At 40.9% G+C, this 24572-nt stretch overlaps 2 protein-coding genes across 4 annotated transcripts; both read right to left on the reverse strand.

The window, feature by feature from the left end:
- Positions 1–2149: 2149 nt before the first annotated feature.
- Positions 2150–7472, reverse strand: LOC139538714 (B- and T-lymphocyte attenuator-like). 2 transcript variants are annotated; one of them, XM_071341095.1, is made up of 6 exons: positions 7207–7472; positions 4971–5297; positions 4827–4868; positions 4587–4719; positions 3927–3964; positions 3632–3768 (listed from the first exon to the last, which is right to left on the reverse strand). In XM_071341095.1, the coding sequence occupies exons 1-5, from the start codon at positions 7283–7285 to the stop codon at positions 3943–3945; spliced, it is 603 nt and encodes a 200-aa protein (XP_071197196.1). In that variant the 5' UTR covers positions 7286–7472; the 3' UTR covers positions 3632–3768; positions 3927–3942. The 2 variants fall into 2 exon arrangements, with proteins under 2 accessions (XP_071197197.1, XP_071197196.1); XM_071341096.1 differs by lacking the exons at positions 4827–4868; positions 7207–7472 and having other exon boundaries at positions 2150–3768; positions 4971–5110.
- A 1220-nt stretch (positions 7473–8692) lies between these two features.
- Positions 8693–13653, reverse strand: LOC139538716 (B- and T-lymphocyte attenuator-like). Of its 2 annotated transcripts, XM_071341097.1 has the most exons (6): positions 13451–13652; positions 11241–11567; positions 11102–11143; positions 10863–10994; positions 10474–10511; positions 8693–10315 (listed from the first exon to the last, which is right to left on the reverse strand). In XM_071341097.1, exons 1-6 carry the CDS (start codon positions 13527–13529, stop codon positions 9998–10000), a joined length of 936 nt encoding a protein of 311 aa, XP_071197198.1. In that variant the 5' UTR covers positions 13530–13652; the 3' UTR covers positions 8693–9997. The 2 variants fall into 2 exon arrangements, with proteins under 2 accessions (XP_071197198.1, XP_071197199.1); XM_071341098.1 differs by lacking the exon at positions 11102–11143 and having other exon boundaries at positions 13451–13653.
- Positions 13654–24572: the final 10919 nt, after the last annotated feature.

The raw sequence follows: 24572 nt of genomic DNA on the forward strand, positions 1-24572 counted from the left end.
GTCCTTTGCTGTTGTTCTGGGATATATTTGCACTTTTCGCATCAAAGTACGTTCATCTCTAGGAGACAGAACGCGTCTCCTTCCTGAGCGGTATGACGGCTGCGTGGTCCCATGGTGTTTATACTTGCGTACTATTGTTTGTACAGATGAACGTGGTACCTTCAGGCATTTGGAAATTGCTTCCAAGGATGAACCAGACATGTGGAGGTCTACAGTTTTTTTTCCTGAGGTCTTGCCTGATTTCATGATCTTGATTTTCCCATGAAGTTAAGCAAAGAGGCACTGAGTTTGAAGGTAGGCCTTGAAATTCATCCACAGGTACACCTCCAATTGACTCAAATGATGTCAATTAGCCTATCAGAAGCTTCAACAGCCAATTTTCTGGAATTTTCCAAGCTTTTTAAAGGCACAGTCAACTTAGTGTATGTTAACTTCTGACCCACTGGAATTGTGATACAGTGAATTATAAGCGAAATAATCTGTCTGTAAACAATTGTTGGAAAAATTACTTGTGTCATGCACAAAGTAGATGTCCTAACCGACTTGCCAAAACTATAGTTTGTTAACAAGAAATTTGTGGAGTGGTTGAAAAATGAGTTTTAATGACCCAAACCTAAGTGTATGTAAACTTCCGACTTCAACTTTAGCCTCGTTATTGTTATTTTTATTGTGTTGCTTTTTCTTATTACTTGTCACGCCCTGACCTTAGAGATCCTTTTTATGTCTATTTTGGTTTGGTCAGGGTGTGAGTTGGGGTTGGCATTCTATGTTTTGTGTTCTATGTTTTTTTATTTCTGTGTGTTTGGCCGGGTGTCGTTCTCAATCAGAGGCAGCTGTCTATCGTTGTCTCTGATTGAGGACCATACCACCTGTGTTTTGTGGGTAGATGTTTTCTGTCTTTGTGTCTGTACCAGACAGAACTGTTTCGTGTTGTTCGATTTTCGTTTAACTCTTTGTTATTTTTGTCATAGTGTTCACTTCTCATTAAAAGGCATGAACATTTACCACGCTGCGTTTTGGTCTCCTCCCTTAGACGATCGTTACATTACTTTTTATTTTAGTCTACTTGGTGAATATTTTCTTCTTCTTGAATTGCACTGTTGGTTAAGGGCTTGTAAGTAAGCATTTCACCGTAAAGTCTACACTTGTTGTATTCGGCACATGTGACATAAAGTTTGATTTGATTTGACATATGCCCATAGTAGGAGAATAAATTCCATTCAGCCCAATCTAAAGGGAGATTAATTATGTCCTCATGTATGTCCTCATGTCACGTTCCTGACCTTAATTCCCTTGTTTTGTATTTATTTAGTATGGTCAGGGCGTGAGTTGGGGTGGGTTGTCTATGTGTGTTTTTCTATGTTGGGATTTTGTGTTCGGCCTAGTATGATTCTCAATCAGAGGCAGCTGTCAATCGTTGTTCCTGATTGAGAATTATACTTAGGCAGCTGGCGTTTCACGTTTGGTTTGTGGGTGTTTGTTTCCTGTGTCAGTGTTTGTGCCACACGGGACTGTTACGGTATGTTCGTTTGTTATTTTGTATCGTGTATTGTTTTCGTGTACATTAAATATCATGGAAACTTACCACTCTGCACATTGGTCCTCCGATCCTTCTCTCCTCGTCCGATGAGGAGGACGAAATAGACTGCCGTTACACCTCATGTCTCAGCATGTTCTAATGTCCTTGTTTTTATCTAACTAAATGATGTTTGTGGAGCCTTATCTTGTAATAACCAATACGTCCACTTGGGAGCAGGCAATGGCATACAATGAAACCACATGGGTGCAGGCAATGGCTTACAGTAAAACCAGTCAGTGGTCTGCTCTCCAAAAATGATTACATTATGGATGAATAAACTGTTTAAGCTGTTACACTGATAAGTATTGTATTGGACCTATTCTGAGACTAGATGTGGCAGCTCCATGAAAGTAAGCTAAACCCTTTCTCTGAGTAGTGAGTTACTTTGAATACAAATTACCATCTTGTTGTGGTGGTGGTCTGTTCCCAGCACTTCCTGTGTGCTGTGTTTTTAAACTAGAAACACCCAGTCCTGTGCAGGTTAGGGTCTGTATCTTGGGCAGAAAGAACACCGCAGTACTTTACAGTAACCTATCGCTCAGGATTATACCAGAACACAACAGGCAGAAGCAGTGTAGGACCAGAGACATTAGACCCAAGCTTTATTTCACATTCTCAAAAACTAGCCACTCTTGCTTCAAATGGTAATAATAGTCTATGTCGCAATTTCTTTATAAAATTAGGGACATTTCTCTTCCACTATTCTCTGGTGAAGGATACTGTATTGTAATTGAGTAGTTGCATAGTAAACATGTAACCTTCAAACGAACATGTTTGAAATTAATTGACAATAATTGAGATTGGAATGTGTCACTGTATGTGTCACTATTACAATCATGCCATACCCACATCATTTTGCAGTTATGCAATCTATTACCTCTGTCTTCCTATGACCATAGAGACAGTCATATGCACTTTCATATTACATTCATATTACATTTGAATGGAATTTCCATACTTTCTCAAGAGGGAGAACATCTATTTACAGGGACTCACTGTTTCGGCTATGTGGTGGGCTCAACATTTTACATAAACCATGGAAAGCCCCCAACCTGTAGCCAGCACATGCGTACAAACACACGTATCTGTGCATAAATATACACCAACACACACTCACTCACTCACTCACTCACTCACACTGAGTGAGTCATATGCAGACATATAGACACAGGCACACACACTTAGTCACACACAGGGACATAAAATGTTCGGTATGAGTTATTTTTCCCTGTTATATCCCCAAATCATCACTAATAATCACTAAAGTGGCTCAGTGGTTTCTTCATTAAAATATATATTTTGATAGTCAATAACAAATGATGGTTTATCATCATTATGTGTGAGATAACGTTTGTGATACACACTGCTAGCTGACATTATTTTGCTCCTCTAACTCTGAGGTGTGATGTGAAGGAGGGTTCACACTCAGAAGCACATATTCTCCAGCTCTAACCCTTGCCCACCTGTCTCACCCCAATCCCCCGATCTTTAAATCATATTTTTTTTCTCAGAAATACTGCTGCACTGCGGTTAACACACTGCTCAACATTTCCATGACACCAGGAAGAGAGTGTGTGTTAGTTATATCACTCCTTAGGGGGATTCATGTTTTTATATATATATATATATATATATATATATATATGTATATAAAAACATGAATGTTGTGGTGGTATATATATATATATATATATATATATATATAAAAAAACATGAATCCCCTAAGGAGTGAGATTTTCATACACAAAATATGTTCAGCTTTCCTCTTTTTCAGTGAGAAGATCCATCAAAGAAGACAACTTAAACAGTAAAGCAGTCAGCAGCACCGTGCCGTTATGGTCTGGATGAGGTCTCTTTCAGAGCCTATAGGCTCAGTGGACTCGGATGGCTGCGTACTCTGAGCATTCATCCTGGGGGGTTGGGATATGGGGGGGTTTCGGGGACCCTCTAAGGGTCTGGTGGTTCAGGCTAGCGTACACAAGGTGGTTTGACCCTTGATCTCCAGCTGTGATATCCGAGGAAGGAAGAGTTCCGTTTGTCATCAGGAGGCTGTGTGCCGATGCCCTGTTGATGTGTTTGCCATAGGGACCATTGTTGTAGAGATTGCCGGAGTGGGCAGGGTTTGGTGTGAATGGTGATGATGGAAAGGTTCCCTTAGAGCAGGAGGAGAGGTCTGGACATGGTGCTGCCTGTGTGGACATTTCCATTAAACACAGAGAAAAACAATTAGACAAAGTCAGGACAGCAAGGCTTCCATTTTGTACAAATTTAGTGTATTGAGGACAAGTTTTGTCATGATAGCAAATGACCCATTGGTTAGTAGTAAGATGCTATAAGATTTCCTTACCTGCTCCTTTATCCCGTTATTTGTTGGCCTTGTTGGTTCTGAAAAATGTGTATATTTTAGAAAGTTAAGGTGATGTCTTAGCTGCATTTCAACCTTGTACAAAATCAAAATCAAAAAGGCACTCGCACATCTGAGCAATCTTATTTGCAGGTGCATGGCATCAATTGAACAAGATGAAGGAAAAGGAAACCGCACACTGCTCTTGATAGTATCACCGATATTTAATAAGCTTACGTATCGGCCACACGGCCTTCGTCAGAGCTTTTGGGATTTTTTGAAAGTTGCACCCTTATGTAGACCTGGCTCCACCCACATCCGTTCGGTGATACTATCAAGAGCAGTGTGCGGTTTCCTTTTCCTTAACCTTGTACAAAATAAAAGTTTTCAGTATTAAATGGGTCTAATAAAAAACATGAGCTGGCGCTTACCCAGAGAAAATTATTTAGTGTGGAGGTGTTGACTAACAGTGAATAAACTGTAAGCTATAAAAACAAAGATAGTCACACACTCCACATGTATAACCTTCCAGAAATGTATTGGGTAAAAAAAAAAACAATGCATCACTGTGCCTTCTTCACCCTGATTACTGGGAGGTTATGCATATGGAGTCTGCGACTCTCTTTGTTTTTATAGTATTAAATGGGTAACAGCATTACTCACCTTTTACATCCATACATGCAGAGGAAGGAGATTGCTGTCACCACGACCACCAACAGTACTATTCCCACACAGATGTTAACATACGGCAGCCAGCTCAGATATTTCTCATTATGCTTTGCATTTGGTGAGTCGTCTGTTAGAGTAGAAACAGAGCTCTTAACACCAGACACAGTTGTCACATAGGCCTAATAGCTGATGTAATGTGATTGAATGTCTGTAATTTCATAAACATTGTCGTACTTGTGTTGTGGTCTGATGTGCTTGTCATTTTCAGGTTGCTATCTGTAGAAATAAGTGTATCAAGCAACAAGGACTCAACTGAGTATGTATTTTATTCATTTTAAAACAATTGATTGAGGAAAAAACTAAGCTTTTGTTGGTTACCTGAGACAGAGACATTGATAGCATGGCTAACAATTGATGATTTATTCCCAGCCATTCCACATCTGTACGAACCATCGTCATTCATAGATATCTTCTTAAAATCCAAAAATGCAATATCATTTTCTAACCCTCTAGAAAATGGTTTCCATCCAATTTTGACTTGCTCTGTCTCATTGATTTGTTTGCAGTTGGCGTCCTCAAATTTACACCAGGTGACACGTAAGGTTTCTCCACAATGTTTCACAGGGCAGTTGATTGTCAGCCGTTTCTGAGGGACAGCATTCCAAACAGTGTTTCTTTTGATTAGCACCTCAATTTCACATGGGCCTTGGTGTGAGAAAAGATAATGGAAACAATTTACATAATTACTACTGATAAGGATCATACTGGTCACTGGTAAAACACAAATGAAAACATGAAGACCTGTCATATTCAAATTGCAGTTGCGAAGTTACGCTCTGACAGTGTCCATCACCCCTCTCTGACTGACTGTGGTTGGTCATTGAGTACATTCAGAAAGTATTCAGACCCCTTGACTTTTTCCACATTTTGTTACGTTAGACTTATTCTAAAATTGATTAAATAGTTTTTTTCCCTCATCAATCTACACACAATACCCCATAATTACAAATCAAAAACTGTTTTTTAGAAATGTTAGCAAATTTATAAAATATTAAAAACGGAAATATCACATTTACATAAGTTTTCAGACCCGTTACTCAGTACTTCGTTGAATCATCTTTGGCAGCGATTACAGCCTCGTGTCTTCTTGGGTATGACGCTACAAGCTTGGCATACATGTATTTGGGGAGTTTCTCCAATTCATCTCTGCAGATCTTCTCAAGCTCTGTCAGGTTGGATGGGGAGCGTCGTTGCACAGCTATTTTCAGGTCTCCCCAGACATGTTCAATCGGGCTCAAGTCCGGGCTCCGGCTGGGCCTCTTAAGGACATTCAGAGACTTGTCCCAAAGCCACTCCTGCGTTGTCTTGGCTGTGTGCATAGGGCCGTTGTCCTGTTGGAAGGTGAAACTTCACCACAGTCTGAGTTCCTGAGTGCTTTGGAGCAGGTTTTAATCAAAGATCTCTCTTTACTTTGCTCCGTTCATCTTTCCCTCAATCCTGACTAGTCTCCCAGTACCTGCCACTGAAAAACATTCCCACAGCATGATGCTGCCACCAAACTTCACCGTAGGGATGGTGCCAGGTTCCTCCAGATATGAAGCTTGGCATTCAGGCCAAAGAGTTCAATCTTGGTTTCATCAGACCAGAGAATCTTGTTTCTTAAGGTCTGATAGTCCTTTTGGTGCCTTTTGGCAAACCCATCTCCACAGAGGAACTCTGGAGCTCTGTCAGAGTTACTATTCGGTTCTTGGTCACCTCCCTGACCAAGGCCCTTCTCCCCCAATTGCTCAGTTTGGTCGGGCGGCCAGCTCTAGGAAGAGTCTTGTTGGTTCCAAACTTCTTCCATTTAAGAATGATGGAGGTGACTGTGTTCTTGGGGACCTTCAATGCTGTTTTGGTACCCTTCCCCAGATCTATGCCTCGACACAATCTTGTCTCGGACCTCTACGGACAATTCCTTCGACCTCATGGCTTGGTTTTTGTTCTCACATGCACTGTCAACTGTGGGACATTATATAGACAGGTGTGTGCCTTTCCAAATCATGTCCAATCAATTTAATGTACCACAGATGGACTCCAATCAAGTTGTAGTAATATCTCAAGGATGATCAATGGGAACAGGATGTACCTGAGCTGAATTTTTGAGTCTCATAGCAAAAGATCTGAATACTTATGTAAATAAGGTATTTCTGTTTAGTTTTTTTGACATTTGTAAACATTTGTAAAAACCTATTTTTGCTTTTTTATTATGGGGTATTGTGTGCAAATTGATGAGGAAAATGTTTTATTCAATGTTGCAGACACGTTTTGGTACCCTTCCCCCAGATCTCTGCCTCTGTGCCTCGACACATTATTATGTAAAGAAGGTCTTTTTTTATTTATTTTATTATTTTGTGTGTGAATTGATGAGGAACATTTTTTATTTAATCAATTTTAGAATAAGGCTGCAATATAACAAAATGTGGAAAAAGTCAAATGGGCTGAATACTTCCGAATGCACTGTACGTAGCATAGTGTTGAAGGAATTTTTAAGTAAATTGCCAAAATTAGCAAATATCAATCCCTTTCAAATGTAACACAAAAAGTATGTATGACAAGATGTGAAACATCTTACCTTGAGCATTGCCATGGATGCAGACCAGGAAGAGGAGACAGAGGACCAGCAGGATGTGGTCAAAACACGGTGAGTCCATCAAGGCAAAGATGCAATGTCTTATGAGATCTCAAGACAGGTCATGCCCGTGTCACTCAGTTAGAGCAAACCGTCTGTGATTACACACGTTATTTGAGTGGTGACACTGAAGATATGTTCTGAATATTTCTCTCTCTCTCTCTCTCTCTCTCTCTCTCTCTCTCTCTCTGTCTCTCTGTCTCTCTGTCTCTCTGTCTCTCTCTCTCTCTGTCTCTCTGTCTCTCTCTCTCTCTCTCTCTCTCTCTGTCTCTCTCTCTCTCTCTCTCTCTCTCTCTCTCTCTCTCTCTCTCTCTCCTCTGCATCTACAGGGTTTTTCCACTTCCTGTCCTCCTACACATGAGCCTACCTACCAGCTCTCTTGTCTATTGCTTCTACTTTAGAGGTCTGTTTCCTCTCCCTCACACATCATAGGCCAACACGTATATGTCTTTTTATTCTGTGTCTCTGCAAGGGGTACCATTGGAGGACTCTGCTCATTCTATAGATGCATTATTAGTTTGCATGCATATGTCCTCTGTTATCTGAGAATCATGATTAGGGATAGTGGGTTACAGTGTATTATAGCTGTATGTGCTATAATTGACAATTAGCTTTAAACTTATGCTCAGTTAAAAATTTAACTTTTCACACTTTTAGCAGACAGTCGTATCCAGTGCATACATTTTCAATCTTGTCTCCCCGTGGGAATTAGACCCACAACCCTGGCGTTGCAAGCGCCATGCTCAACCAACTGAGATACACTTAACAGTTGTATTGTAATCCATTTTGAGCTGTGTGGGTGGGAACCTCTTTGGTTTTCTATTGTGTGTCAAGCAAGAGGGAACCTGACCATCAGAACAACTCCTTGAATGTCACGTTCTGACCTTTATTTCCTTTGTTTTGTCTTTATTTAGTATGGTCAGGGCGTGAGTTGGGGTGGGCAGTCTATGTTTGTATTTCTATGTTTTCCTATTTCTGTGTTTGGCCTGATATGGTTCTCAATCAGAGGCAGGTGTTTTGTGTTGTCTCTGATTGGGAACCATATTTAGGTAGCCTGTTTTGTGTTGGGTTTTGTGGGTGGTTGTCTTCAGTCTTCGTGTGTCTGCACCAGATAGAACTGTTTCGGTTTTCACTTTATTGTTTTGTATTTCTTAGTGTTCAGTTTATGTTTGATAATACATTTGATGGACACTTACCACGCTGCGCATTGGTCCTCTGATCCTTTCTCTGAGTAGTGAGTTACTTTGAATACAAATTACCATCTTGTTGTGGTGGTGGTCTGTTCCCAGCACTTCCTGTGTGCTGTGTTTTTAAACTAGAAACACCCAGTCCTGTGCAGGTTAGGGTCTGTATCTTGGGCAGAAAGAACACCACAGTACTTTACAGTAACCTATCGCTCAGGATTTTACCAGAACACAACAGGCAGAAGCAGTGTAGGACCAGAGACATTAGACCCAAGCTTTATTTCACATTCTCAAAAACTAGCCACTCTTGCTTCAAATGGTAATAATAGTCTATGTCGCAATTTCTTTATAAAATTAGGGACATTTCTCTTCCACTATTCTCTGGTGAAGGATACTGTATTGTAATTGAGTAGTTGCATAGTAAACATGTAACCTTCAAACGAACATGTTTGAAATTAATTGACAATAATTGAGATTGGAATGTGTCACTGTATGTGTCACTATTACAATCATGCCATACCCACATCATTTTGCAGTTATGCAATCTATTACCTCTGTCTTCCTATGACCATAGAGACAGTCATATGCACTTTCATATTACATTCATATTACATTTGAATGGAATTTCCATACTTTCTCAAGAGGGAGAACATCTATTTACAGGGACTCACTGTTTCGGCTATGTGGTGGGCTCAACATTTTACATAAACCATGGAAAGCCCCCAACCTGTAGCCAGCACATGCGTACAAACACACGTATCTGTGCATAAATATACACCAACACACACTCACTCACTCACTCACTCACTCACTCACACTGAGTGAGTCATATGCAGACATATAGACACAGGCACACACACTTAGTCACACACAGGGACATAAAATGTTCGGTATGAGTTATTTTTCCCTGTTATATCCCCAAATCATCACTAATAATCACTAAAGTGGCTCAGTGGTTTCTTCATTAAAATATATATTTTGATAGTCAATAACAAATGATGGTTTATCATCATTATGTGTGAGATAACGTTTGTGATACACACTGCTAGCTGACATTATTTTGCTCCTCTAACTCTGAGGTGTGATGTGAAGGAGGGTTCACACTCAGAAGCACATATTCTCCAGCTCTAACCCTTGCCCACCTGTCTCACCCCAATCCCCCGATCTTTAAATCATATTTTTTTTCTCAGAAATACTGCTGCACTGCGGTTAACACACTGCTCAACATTTCCATGACACCAGGAAGAGAGTGTGTGTTAGTTATATCACTCCTTAGGGGGATTCATGTTTTTATATATATATATATATATATATATATATATGTATATAAAAACATGAATGTTGTGGTGGTATATATATATATATATATATATATATATATATAAAAAAACATGAATCCCCTAAGGAGTGAGATTTTCATACACAAAATATGTTCAGCTTTCCTCTTTTTCAGTGAGAAGATCCATCAAAGAAGACAACTTAAACAGTAAAGCAGTCAGCAGCACCGTGCCGTTATGGTCTGGATGAGGTCTCTTTCAGAGCCTATAGGCTCAGTGGACTCGGATGGCTGCGTACTCTGAGCATTCATCCTGGGGGGTTGGGATATGGGGGGGTTTCGGGGACCCTCTAAGGGTCTGGTGGTTCAGGCTAGCGTACACAAGGTGGTTTGACCCTTGATCTCCAGCTGTGATATCCGAGGAAGGAAGAGTTCCGTTTGTCATCAGGAGGCTGTGTGCCGATGCCCTGTTGATGTGTTTGCCATAGGGACCATTGTTGTAGAGATTGCCGGAGTGGGCAGGGTTTGGTGTGAATGGTGATGATGGAAAGGTTCCCTTAGAGCAGGAGGAGAGGTCTGGACATGGTGCTGCCTGTGTGGACATTTCCATTAAACACAGAGAAAAACAATTAGACAAAGTCAGGACAGCAAGGCTTCCATTTTGTACAAATTTAGTGTATTGAGGACAAGTTTTGTCATGATAGCAAATGAACCATTGGTTAATAGTAAGATGCTATAAGATTTCCTTACCTGCTCCTTTATCCCGTTATTTGTTGACCTTGTTGGTTCTGAAAAATGTGTATATTTTAGAAAGTTAAGGTGATGTCTTAGCTGCATTTCAACCTTGTACAAAATAAAAGTTTTCAGTATTAAATGGGTCTAATAAAAAACATGAGCTGGCGCTTACCCAGAGAAAATTATTTAGTGTGGAGGTGTTGACTAACAGTGAATAAACTGTAAGCTATAAAAACAAAGATAGTCACACACTCCACATGTATAACCTTCCAGAAATGTATTGGGTAAAAAAGCAAACAATGCATCACCGTGCCTTCTTCACCCTGATTACTGGGAGGTTATGCATATGGAGTCTGCGACTCTCTTTGTTTTTATAGTATTAAATGGGTAACAGCATTACTCACCTTTACATCCATACATGCAGAGGAAGGAGATTGCTGTCACCACGACCACCAACAGTACTATTCCCACACAGATGTAAACAAACGGCAGCCAGCTCAGATATTTCTCATTATGCTTTGCATTTGGTGAGTCGTCTGTTAGAGTAGAAACAGAGCTCTTAACACCAGACACAGTTGTCACATAGGCCTAATAGCTGATGTAATGTGATTGAATGTCTGTAATTTCATAAACATTGTCGTACTTGTGTTGTGGTCTGATGTGCTTGTCATTTTCAGGTTGCTATCTGTAGAAATAAGTGTATCAAGCAACAAGGACTCAACTGAGTATGTATTTTATTCATTTTAAAACAATTGATTGAGGAAAAAGCTTTTGTTGGTTACCTGAGACAGAGACATTGATAGCATGGCTAACAATTGATGATTTATTCCCAGCCATTCCACATCTGTACGAACCATCGTCATTCATAGATATCTTCTTAAAATCCAAAAATGCAATATCATTTTCTAACCCTCTAGAAAATGGTTTCCATCCAATTTTGACTTGCTCTGTCTCATTGATTTGTTTGCAGTTGGCGTTCTCAAATTTACACCAGGTGACACGTAAGGTTTCTCCACAATGTTTCACAGGGCAGTTGATTGTCAGCCGTTTCTGAGGGACAGCATTCCAAACAGTGTTTCTTTTGATTGGCACCTCAATTTCACATGGGCCTTGGTGTGAGAAAAGATAATGGAAACAATTTACATAATTACTACTGATAAGGATCATACTGGTCACTGGTAAAACACAAATGAAAACATGAAGACCTGTCATATTCAAATTGCGGTTGCGAAGTTACGCTCTGACAGTGTCCATCACCCCTCTCTGACTGACTGTGGTTGGTCATTGAGTACATTCAGAAAGTATTCAGACCCCTTGACTTTTTCCACATTTTGTTACGTTAGACTTATTCTAAAATTGATTAAATAGTTTTTTCCCTTATCAATCTACACACAATACCCCATAATTACAAATCAAAAACTGTTTTTTAGAAATGTTTGCAAATTTATAAAATATTAAAAACGGAAATATCACATTTACATAAGTTTTCAGACCCGTTACTCAGTACTTCGTTGAATCATCTTTGGCAGCGATTACAGCCTCGTGTCTTCTTGGGTATGACGCTACAAGCTTGGCATACATGTATTTGGGGAGTTTCTCCAATTCATCTCTGCAGATCTTCTCAAGCTCTGTCAGGTTGGATGGGGAGCGTCGTTGCACAGCTATTTTCAGGTCTCCCCAGACATGTTCAATCGGGCTCAAGTCCGGGCTCCGGCTGGGCCTCTTAAGGACATTCAGAGACTTGTCCCAAAGCCACTCCTGCGTTGTCTTGGCTGTGTGCATAGGGCCGTTGTCCTGTTGGAAGGTGAAACTTCACCACAGTCTGAGTTCCTGAGTGCTTTGGAGCAGGTTTTAATCAAAGATCTCTCTTTACTTTGCTCCGTTCATCTTTCCCTCAATCCTGACTAGTCTCCCAGTACCTGCCACTGAAAAACATTCCCACAGCATGATGCTGCCACCAAACTTCACAGATATGAAGCTTGGCATTCAGGCCAAAGAGTTCAATCTTGGTTTCATCAGACCAGAGAATCTTGTTTCTTAAGGTCTGATAGTCCTTTTGGTGCCTTTTGGCAAACCCATCTCCACAGAGGAACTCTGGAGCTCTGTCAGAGTTACTATTCGGTTCTTGGTCACCTCCCTGACCAAGGCCCTTCTCCCCCAATTGCTCAGTTTGGTCGGGCGGCCAGCTCTAGGAAGAGTCTTGTTGGTTCCAAACTTCTTCCATTTAAGAATGATGGAGGTGACTGTGTTCTTGGGGACCTTCAATGCTGTTTTGGTACCCTTCCCCAGATCTATGCCTCGACACAATCTTGTCTCGGACCTCTACGGACAATTCCTTCGACCTCATGGCTTGGTTTTTGTTCTCACATGCACTGTCAACTGTGGGACATTATATAGACAGGTGTGTGCCTTTCCAAATCATGTCCAATCAATTTAATGTACCACAGATGGACTCCAATCAAGTTGTAGTAATATCTCAAGGATGATCAATGGGAACAGGATGTACCTGAGCTGAATTTTTGAGTCTCATAGCAAAAGATCTGAATACTTATGTAAATAAGGTATTTCTGTTTAGTTTTTTTGACATTTGTAAACATTTGTAAAAACCTATTTTTGCTTTTTTATTATGGGGTATTGTGTGCAAATTGATGAGGAAAATGTTTTATTCAATGTTGCAGACACGTTTTGGTACCCTTCCCCCAGATCTCTGCCTCTGTGCCTCGACACATTATTATGTAAAGAAGGTCTTTTTTTATTTATTTTATTATTTTGTGTGTGAATTGATGAGGAACATTTTTTATTTAATCAATTTTAGAATAAGGCTGCAATATAACAAAATGTGGAAAAAGTCAAATGGGCTGAATACTTCCGAATGCACTGTACGTAGCATAGTGTTGAAGGAATTTTTAAGTAAATTGCCAAAATTAGCAAATATCAATCCCTTTCAAATGTAACACAAAAAGTATGTATGACAAGATGTGAAACATCTTACCTTGAGCATTGCCATGGATGCAGACCAGGAAGAGGAGACAGAGGACCAGCAGGATGTGGTCAAAACACGGTGAGTCCATCAAGGCAAAGATGCAATGTCTTATGAGATCTCAAGACAGGTCATGCCCGTGTCACTCAGTTAGAGCAAACCGTCTGTGATTACACACGTTATTTGAGTGGTGACACTGAAGATATGTTCTGAATATTTCTCTCTCTCTCTCTCTCTCTCTCTCTCTCTCTCTCTGTCTCTCTGTCTCTCTGTCTCTCTGTCTCTCTCTCTCTCTGTCTCTCTGTCTCTCTCTCTCTCTCTCTCTCTCTCTCTGTCTCTCTCTCTCTCTCTCTCTCTCTCTCTCTCTCTCTCTCTCTCTCTCTCTCTCTCTCCTCTGCATCTACAGGGTTTTTCCACTTCCTGTCCTCCTACATATGAGCCTACCTACCATAGCTCTCTTGTCTATTGCTTCTACTTTAGAGGTCTGTTTCCTCTCCCTCACACATCATAGGCCAACACGTATATGTCTTTTTATTCTGTGTCTCTGCAAGGGGTACCATTGGAGGACTCTGCTCATTCTATAGATGCATTATTAGTTTGCATGCATATGTCCTCTGTTATCTGAGAATCATGATTAGGGATAGTGGGTTACAGTATATTATAGCTGTAGGTGCTATAATTGACAATTAGCTTTAAACTTATGCTCAGTTAAAAATTAAACTTTTCACACTTTTAGCAGACAGTCGTATCCAGTGCATACATTTTCAATCTTGTCTCCCCGTGGGAATTAGACCCACAACCCTGGCGTTGCAAGCGCCATGCTCAACCAACTGAGATACACTTAACAGTTGTATTGTAATCCATTTTGAGCTGTGTGGGTGGGAACCTCTTTGGTTTTCTATTGTGTGTCTAGCAAGAGGGAACCTGACCATCAGAACAACTCCTTGAATGTCACGTTCTGACCTTTATTTCCTTTGTTTTGTCTTTATTTAGTATGGTCAGGGTGTGAGTTGGGGTGGGCAGTCTATGTTTGTATTTCTATGTTTTCCTATTTCTGTGTTTGGCCTGATATGGTTCTCAATCAGAGGCAGGTGTTTTGTGTTGTCTCTGATTGGGAACCATATTTAGGTAGCCTGTTTTGTGTTGGGTTTTGTGGGTGGTTGTCTTCAGTCTTCGTGTGTCTGCACCAGATAGAACTGTTTCGGTTTTCACTTTATTGTTTTGTATTTCTTAGTGTTCAGTTTATGTTTGATAATAAATTTGATGGACACTTACCACCCTGCGCATTGGTCCTCTGATCCTTCTAACTTCTCCTCCTCAGACGAGGAGGAAGACGACAGCCGTTACATTGAATCCCTACTTCTTGAAGTTTGCAGATGTGTCTAAAAAACACTTTTACCCTTTGGTGTGTGTACTTTACTATATTTATACTTGGAATGTTGCTTTTCAACAGCAAAAGTTAAATCTTTGGAGGATGTCTTAAAAAAAACTTAGTATAGCCAACTTTCTATAGCACCTACACCACCTGTGGTAAGAAACATTCACCTGATGACTAATGCTTTCCATTCAGTCACTATCAGAGTCCATTAACAGTTGCAACTTATTTCTTCAGCTACTTACAGAGCGTTACAGTAGCGCCATCTTCTGGTGAATAAATTACTGAGGCAGTTCTCCATTGTTGACTGTATTTATTAACACAAGTAACCAAGTTGTATTCAACAGCAACAGTTGATATACATTTCACATTAAACGTTCTGCCTCCATAAGTATAAACATCCTGCAGATGACACAACACGTCATAGCGGCGGGAAGTAGGTGTGCGGAGGGTGATGCAGCATCCCCTGAAAAATCATAATATCAAAAAATTATAAATAATAACACATTTTTAATTTGTATTTTTTTTAACAAAAGTAGTGCACTGGGCCTTTACTAGTTCTTTATTAGCAGACCAATATACCCATCTGTAGAAAAAATAAAAAAGTTCTGCGCTGGGCCTCCCGAGTGGCTCAGCAGTCTAAGGCACTGGAATCGCAGAGTTGCGGCATCACTACAGCCTGGGGTTCGATCAGCTGTGTCACAACCGGCCGTGACCGGGTGTCCCATAGAGCGGCGCACAATTGGGTTAGTGGGGGTTTGCCCAGCGGGTCTTTACTTGGCTCATTGCGCTCTAGTGACTCCTTGTGGTGGGCCGGGCACCTACAGGATGACTTCGGTCATCAGTTGGACAGTGTTTCCTCCGAAACATTGGTGCAGCAGGCTTCCGGGTTATGCGAGCGGTGTTCTCGGATCATGTTTCGGAGGACGCATGACTCGACCTTCGCCTCTCCTGAGCCCGTTGGGGAGTTGAGACAAGATCTTATTTGGACATCACGAAATTCGGGAGAAAAAGGGGGTAGCATCCTCATCAGTATAAAGCTGACTAGCATAGCCTAGCATAGCGCCACAAGTAAATACTAGCATACAAATATCATGAAATCACAAGTCCAATACAGCAAATGAAAGATACACATCTTGTGAATCCAGCCATCATTTCCGATTTTTTTAATGTTTTACAGCGAAAACACAATATGTATTTCTATTAGCTAACCACAATAGCAAAAGACTCAACCGCATATTTTCAAAAAAGATTTACCGCATAGGTAGCTATCACAAAACCGACCAAATAGAGATATAATTAGTCACTAACCAAGAAACAACTTCATCAGATGACAGTCTTATAACATGTTATACAATAAATCTATGTTTTGTTCGAAAATGTGCATATTTGAGGTATAAATCATAGTTTTACATTGCAGCTACAATCACAAATAGCACCGAAGCAGCAAGAATAATTACAGAGAGCAACGTGAAATACCTAAATACTCATCATAAAACATTTATGAAAAATACATGGTGTACAGCAAATGAAAGATTCACCGCAAAGGTAGCGATCGCAAAAAAACAGCAAAATATATAAAATTATTCACTAACCTTGACCAACTTCATCAGATGACAGTCCTATAACATCAGGTTATACAATACACTTATGTTTTGTTCGAAAATGTGCATATTTTGAGCTGCAAACCGTGGTTATACATTGTGAATATGTAGCATCGATTCACCAGAATCTCCAGAGAAATTTTGGACAGTCACCTAATCTAATCAAAGAACTCATCATAAACTTTACTAAAAAATACATGTTGGACAGCAAATGAAAGATACACTAGTTCTTAATGCAATCGCCGTGTTCGATTTTTAAAAATAACTTTACCATAACAAACAGCTTACGTTATAGCGAGACAGCGCCCGCAAAAAGGAAGGAAAATACGACTAAACATTTTCCACAGAAATACGAAATAACATCATAAATGGTTCTTACTTTTGCTGAGCTTCCATCAGAATCTTGTACAAGGAGTCCTTTGTCCAGAATAAATCGTTGTTTGGTTTTAGAATGTCCTCTTCTCCTGTCGAATTAGCAACCTTAGCTAGCCAAGTGGCGCGAAGATGTCCATCTTCACCTAACGCAGAGAACGGAAAACTCCAAAACTCCCGATAAACATTGAATAATCTGATAAAACTATATTGAAAAAACATACTTTACGATGATATTATCACATGTATCAAATAAAATCAAAGCCGGAGATATTAGCCGTCTATACCGAACGCTTTTCAGAAGCCAATGCTGATGTCCTTCAGCATGTCCTTTCATTGCCTTCGAAGACAATGAAATTGTGATCACGTCATTCCAAGAGCTGTTGTTCGACCTCAGATCAAGCTAGTCACCCCATTCCACCTACCACTGCCTGTTGACATCTAGTGGAAGGCGTATGAAGTGCATGTATATCCATAGATTTCAAGCAAATGAATAGGAAGGCCCTGGAACAGAGCCTCGATTTCAGATTTTTCACTTCCTGTCGGGAAGTTTGCTGCAAAATGAGTTCTGTTTTACTCACAGATATAATTCAAACGGTTTTAGAAACTTGAGAGTGTTTTCTATCCAATAGTAATAATATTATGCATATTGTACGATCTAGAATAGAGTACGAGGCAGTTTAATTTGGGCACGATTTTTTACAAAGTGAAAACAGCGCCCCCATATTGACAAGAAGTTAAGGGTTGATCCTAGCAATCTGTCCTAACAACAGCAGTCAAGCACCCAAGCTAATAGGCTAACGTTGGCTAGCTTGCTAGTGACTTGCTAGAACAGCTCACTGACCATTTTATTCGCCCTAGCAGAGCTGGTTATATGTTATCCAGCGCGTTGGTAACTCCAACTGTGCTCATGGCAATAATTTACACTTTTTTGTCAACGTTTACTGACACCGTCCAAATTCAACGGGTGTTGAGTTATTCTGTGCCCTCGCACACTCAGACGAGAGTGCTCTGAAATTTGAGTAAATGGCCAGAGCGAATTTACCAGCTATGTCTATCAACAGTTGTCGCAGTGATATTCTATTGAAATGTATACTTGCATAGTAGAGTCTTTTGTTAACCTGTCTAGGATGAGAGTGCCGCTAGCGGCACTCCCCCCCCACCCCCACTGAAAAACCAGTGCCGCGAAATTCAAAAAAAATATTTTTTTTAAATATTTAACTTTCACACATTAAAGTCCAATACAGCTAATGAAAGACACAGATCTTGTGAATCCAGTCAACATGTCCGATTTTTAAAATGTTTTACAGGGAAGACACAATATGTAAAGATGTACATCTATTACCTAAAAACACATTAGCATAATCCACCATCTTTTATTTGTCCACCAACACCAGTAGCTATCACCAATTCGGCTAAACTAAGATATTTATAGCCCCTAACCAAGAAAAAAACTCATCAGATGACAGTCTGATAACATATTTATGGTATGGGATAGGTTTTGTTAGAAAAAAGTGCATATTTCAGGTAGATGGCATAGGTTACAATTGCACCCACCGTCACAAATGGAATAGAAAAACTACTTAGAGCAACGTGTTTACCTACTTACTAATCATCAAACATTTCGTAAAAATACACAGCATACACGAATCGAAAGACACAGATCCTGTGAATACAGACAATATTTCAGATTTTCTAAGTGTCTTACAGCGAAAACACAATAAATCGTTATATTAGCATAGCACATAGCACATAGCAGCCCAGCATTGATTCTAGCCAAAGTGAGCGATAAAAGTAAACATCGCCAAAATATATTAATTTTTTCACTAACCTTCTCAGAATTCTTCAGATGACACTCCTGTAACATCATATTACACAATCCATATAGAGTTTGATCGAAAATGTTTATATTTAGCCACCAAAATCATGGTTAGACAATGTGAAATGTAGCTCAGCTGGTCAGAAAAAGTCTGTGCGCCACTTAGACAGTGATCTACTCTTATACATAAATACTCATAAACGTGACTAAAAAATATAGGGTGGACAGGGATTGATAGACAATTTAATTCTTAATACAATCGCGGAATTACATTTTTTAAATTATCCTTACTTTTCAATACAGCTTGCGCCAAGCGAAGCTACGTCAAAAAACATGGCGTCCTAAGCCACTAACATTTTTCGACAGAAACACGATTTATCATAATAAAAATGTCCTACTTTGAGCTGTTCTTCCATCAGTATCTTGGGCAAAGGATCCTTTCTTGGGTCCAATCGTCTTTTGGTGGAAAGCTGTCCTCTTGCCATGTGGAAATGCCAACTGCGTTCGGGATGAACTGGAAGCGTGCCCAGCAATTCACAGCGTTTCAGAAATAAATGTCCCAAAATCGCACTAAACGGATATAAATTGCTATAAAACGCTTTAAATTAACTACCTTATGATGTTTTTAACTCCCATAACGAGTAGAAACATGACCAGAGTAATATTACTCCCTCCACTAATGCTTGGAACAGGTGCGGGTCGGTGTCCTCTAGGCGCATGACGCAGCTCCAAAAGAGTGACTAGCCTCAGGGTTTTTTAATTTATAGTGCCTGTGAACGCGCAATCGACCCCATTCAAATCGTCATCACGTAAAGACATCCAGGGGAAGACGTAAGCAGTGTCCGTATAGTCATAGCAATAACAGTGCCCTTTTAACTGACTCCAGAACAGTGGCCAAAATTTCTGAAATCTGACTCCATGTCAGGGAAATTGCTGTAGAATGGGCTCTGTTCCACTTAGAGACAAAATTTCAACTCCTATAAAAACTATAGACTGTTTTCTATCCAATAATAATAATAATATGCATATTGTACGATCAAGAACTTTGTGGGAAGCCGTTTCAAAAAATTACACGATTAGCATAAATAGCCACAACAGCGCCCCCATCCTCAACAGGTTTTAAGACATGTAGCTTGCTAGCTAAACAATCAACCATAATCCCAACTCATGACGTTACTACCCTGTATGAATCTGCAGGTAGCTAACCAACCAGGTTCAATGTTAGCTAGCTAACATTAGGCTATAACTAGCAAAGCAAATGGCTCTGAGATACGAATAATATGATCATACACATAACGTTAGCTAGCGAGCCAGCCAGCTAATGTTAGTTAGCTAGCTAACAGTACAATTTAATTTGAAATGAAAATTACTTTCTGTCAAAATTTATAAGGGGAGTCTCTGAAAATGCTTCTCCCTGTCACGGATGCCATGGTTGCCCTTAGTTTGAAGATGTAATCAGGAAACAGGTGTTTTCTCCATCTCCTTAGCTATCATTCTCTAATTCCACTGATTTCAAAACTTGGTCTTCCAGAAAGTGGAGAGCAACACTTATACAGTTCTACTACACAATATTTTTTTTAAAGCTGTGTTAGACAGGATTACCTACAAATACTGACCAGCTCAAATAGACAGAAGTGTGCTGTATGGCAGACCAATCCGAACTCATCTCTCGGCATGTCCAGCCCACTCATTATCTCATCCAATCATTGCTAGCAGGAAGGTTGCCACTTTTTCTGTGGCTAAACCAACTAGGCTTGTAATTCAACAATTGTATTCGTATTTACAGATGGCATACAAGTTTGTTATTAATTAAGGCACATAAAGTTAACATGTTCCAGAAGGCATTTCTGTCAAGAAACGCATTTTTATTTAAAACAAAAAAAAGTTTACGTTCAAAATGGCTCTCCTGTGAAGTAGTGACCCGCGACATATGACTAGTTTCCTGAAATTAGTCACATATAGCAGGGTCTGTAAAACCATAACGTTTTTACAGCAGCAGACTATGATCAATAATGTGTAAAGCCGCACTGAAATCTAACAACTCCCACAATATTTTAATCATCAATTTCTCTCAGCCAATCATCAGTCATTTGTGTAAATGCTGTGCATGCTGAATGACCTTCCCTATAAGCATGCTGAAAGTCTGCTGTCAATTTGTTAACTGTAAAATAGCATTGTATCTGGTCAAACACCATTTTTTCCAAAAGTTTACAAAAGGTTGGTAACAGGCTGATTGGTCGGCTATTTGTGCCAGTAAAGGGGGCTTTACTATGCTTGGGTAGAGGAATTACTTTTGCTTCCCTCTAGACCTGAGATGCATACACTTTCTTGCAGGCTTAGATTGATGATATGGTAAATAGGAGCGGCAATATCGTCCACTATTATCCTCAGTAATTTAAGTGAGTTTCAGAGATAGTCAAAATATAAATGTCATCTGTTACTAGCAATTTTTAGCACTTTTCTGGGATGCTTATCAGAAGTAGACTTGACAATATTATTTATGTTTAAGTGAGCTGCATACAGTGGAATTCCTACTAGTGTACACCGCCTCAGCGCTAACAGTATAATTCTCGTTCATTGGCACATGATTACTGTATACAATAGCTGTAGGATCAGAGGCATTCAGGGGAGTTAGAGGGACATACATTAGGTTACTTACATTGTGACTGCAAACGCCCCTGGGATAATGTACATTTGCTGCAGCATTAAGACAACTCAGCGACACAATGGTAGGGATTATCTGAGCTGGGCTTGGGTCATTGATAAGTCATCGTCTCAACGCAGCCTTGAAATGCACGGAGAGTCCAGGAGCCAAGATGGATGGGATGGACTCCGTCATTCCCGTAGAGCATCTTCTGTTTTCATAAAGTGTCAAAGTTATCTATAACAGTTATTCCAACAGAGCCACAGTAATCTTTTAGCCAGGTATGTAATGCCATTAGCCTGCCGAATCTTTTATACCCGCGGCCCAACGAGCTAGAATCAAATAATTTTTCAGCTGTTCCAAGCTTACCTCCAAGCTTACCTAATGTCATTTGACCCCACAAGGACTACGAAAGCGGCAGATCCTGTCAGCTGTCGTAGAACGGTTGGAACCAGCCTTGTAATGTCCTGTACTCGTGCTACAGGATATCACAGGGTTTTTGCCACGGGACCAAGATGTTTTTTACCATAGAGCTGCCAATGACGACAGCTGGTGCATTGGCTGAGGTGGTCTGGCCGTTCTTTAGCCTTGAGTGGTTTCGCAACCCCCTCGAGGAACAAAGGGTGGTGGGGTCCGATGGACCCGAGCCAGCTATAGTATCCATCGTGGATGATGAATGGGCCGGAGTCTTAGACAGCCTCACGGTCTAATGAGGGGGACCTCAGAGAATCTGAACCCAAGGTAGAAGCCACCGGAGAGGGAGTCGCAGGTAGAGGAAGAAGGCTCAGGTACCTCTGGATCAGATCTCGAATTGGAAGCCCCCAGGTAAGAAGTCGCCAGAACCTCCATATTCAGGGCGGCGAAGCTGTTTCTAGTCTGTGTCCAGTCTGAGCTTACCTTCACCAAGGAGGCCCTCGTTGCCAGAGGTTGCTTTTTAGACTTCCAAGGCAAGTGACATATCTCCATGGCTGGTTGGTAGGATCGAGAACAGGAACATCCACCAAGACATATTCTTTTACAATGCAATTGTAATATTCAGTGGCCCTGATTCCTCCTCTCACTACACTCCTACACTAGACTAGAAATCTATGATTGGTTCAGAGTTGGTCCAAAAGGCCAATCAAGAGCTGCACTAAAAAAATATGTCGAAAAGGCATCAGCGTCGGTCCGTGCTTCCTGAGGTGTAGCCTACAGTGTTGTCTGAAATTGAATTTTATGAATGCCCATCTATGTGGTAAGCCGACCGTTTGTATAACACCAAAAAATGATGTACGGACAGGATCAAAAAAAGATGCCCAAAAGATGTTGGCTCTGCTTACGAATGTGTAGTCTACCATCTCAGCCTGCATATAACGTATGCGCTGGGAAGTAAGTTCAGGGCCAAGGCATAAAATTCTGACGAGCTAGCTTAGGCATCCTCGGTAGACTCGGCAACAGACGCTTGACCAGCCAACCAAGTCTTGAGAACCTTATGTACCGGCTGAGGCATGAAAGCCTGACGAGCCGGCTGAGGCATCCTCGGTTTCCCCGGCAGCGGCACTCAGACCCTATGTCACCGACCAAAACACAAAAAAATAAAAACACTTCCTGATGCTCCCTTTGGTGAGTCGTTATTCTGTAACGTATGCGCTGGGAGTTGGAAAGAACGTTTGGGGAGTGAATAATTTTATGAATAAACAAACATACTGTAATACAAAACAAGAATCACGAAGCAACGCACAGACATGAGACTGAAACAATAACGCCTGGGGAACGAACCAAAGGGAGTGACATATAGGGAAGGTAATCAGAAAGGTGATGGAGTCCAGGTGACTCTGAGGCGCTGGTGCACGTAAAGATGGTGATAGGTATGCTCAATAAATGAGCAGCCTGGTGACCTAGAGTGCCGGAGAGGGAGTATACATGACACTGCAATTTAATTTTATGAACGCTCATCCATGTGGTAGGCCCACCCTTTGTAAAACAGGCCATTGCATTGTTTATTAGTCCCGATTCCTGTGAGCAATCAATTTGGCTATTTAAGCTCTGAATATCAGCTACGCAACTTTCTCAGGAGTTATCCTGAGCCTATTTGAAATGTGTTTACACAGCGGGAAATGCAGATGTAGTCTATTTTTTGCTATGATCAGCTTGTCAAAAATGTGTGGATTTAAACTTGGAACCACTGATCTCGACAATGGGGTGAAACTCCTGGACAAGTTGTGATTGGCCAGTCCATATTGTCCATTTTACATTGACCTGTCCTGTTTTTAGGATATGTTGTTTGTTAACATGACAACTCGTTTTTTTATTTGATTGAGCACCTTTTAGGTTAGGCTATTTGATCGGAGAAACCTGCATGATGTAAAAAGTGTCTGTCTCATTATGTAACGATGTACGCTGAGAGTCGGGAAGCAAGTTCAGGGAGTGAATACATTTTATATATAAAATGAACAAAACAAGAAACACAAACAGTGCACCGACATGAAACAGTAACAATGACGACTGGAGAAGACAATCAAGGAGGTGATGGAGTCCAGGTGAGTGTCATTATACGCGTAACGCTTGTGACAGGTATGCACCATAATGAGCAGCCTGGTGACAGAGGCTGGAGCGGGAGTAACCCCTTCCTTACGCACGGCTCCAGCCGCAGGACGTCAACCAAGATGACGATTTCGGGGATCAGGAGCGGACCGGTCGCTTCTGCTGAGGCGCAGAAACCTGATGAACTGGCTGAGGCGTAAGAGCTGGTTGAGACCTCCCCAGTTGCCTCGGTCGAGGCACGGCAGCCTGTCGAGCCAGCTGAGGCACGGCAGGCTGTCGAGCCAGCTGAGGCACGGAAACCCGTTGGGCCAGCTGAGGCAGGGGAAACAACAAACCGGCTGAGGCCTCCCAGGTAGATTCGGTTCGGACACCCGGACCCGACATCACCTCCAACACCAAAACAAACAAATAAACACTCCCTGATGCTTCCCTTTGTTGAGTCGTCATTCTGTAACGATGTACACAGAGTCGGGAAGCAAGTTCAGGGAGTGAAAACATTTAATAAATGACCAAAACAAGAAACAGAAACAGCGCACCGATATGAAACAGAAACAATGATGTCTGGGGAAGAAATCAAAGGGAGTGACATATAAAGGGCAGGTAATCAAGGAGGTGATGGAGTCCAGGTAAGTGTCATTATGCACGTAACGCTTGTGACAGGTGTGTGCCATAACGAGCAGCCTTGTGACCTAGAGGCCAGAGAGGGAGCACACCTGACACATTACATTGTCATACATTTTATCTCCAGCCTGTAGGCTACAGAAAAGGCCATATACATGATTTATGTTAAGTGTATT

Source organism: Salvelinus alpinus, chromosome 14 (genome assembly GCF_045679555.1).
Source record: "Salvelinus alpinus chromosome 14, SLU_Salpinus.1, whole genome shotgun sequence".
Classification (NCBI taxonomy): Eukaryota; Metazoa; Chordata; class Actinopteri; order Salmoniformes; family Salmonidae; genus Salvelinus; species Salvelinus alpinus.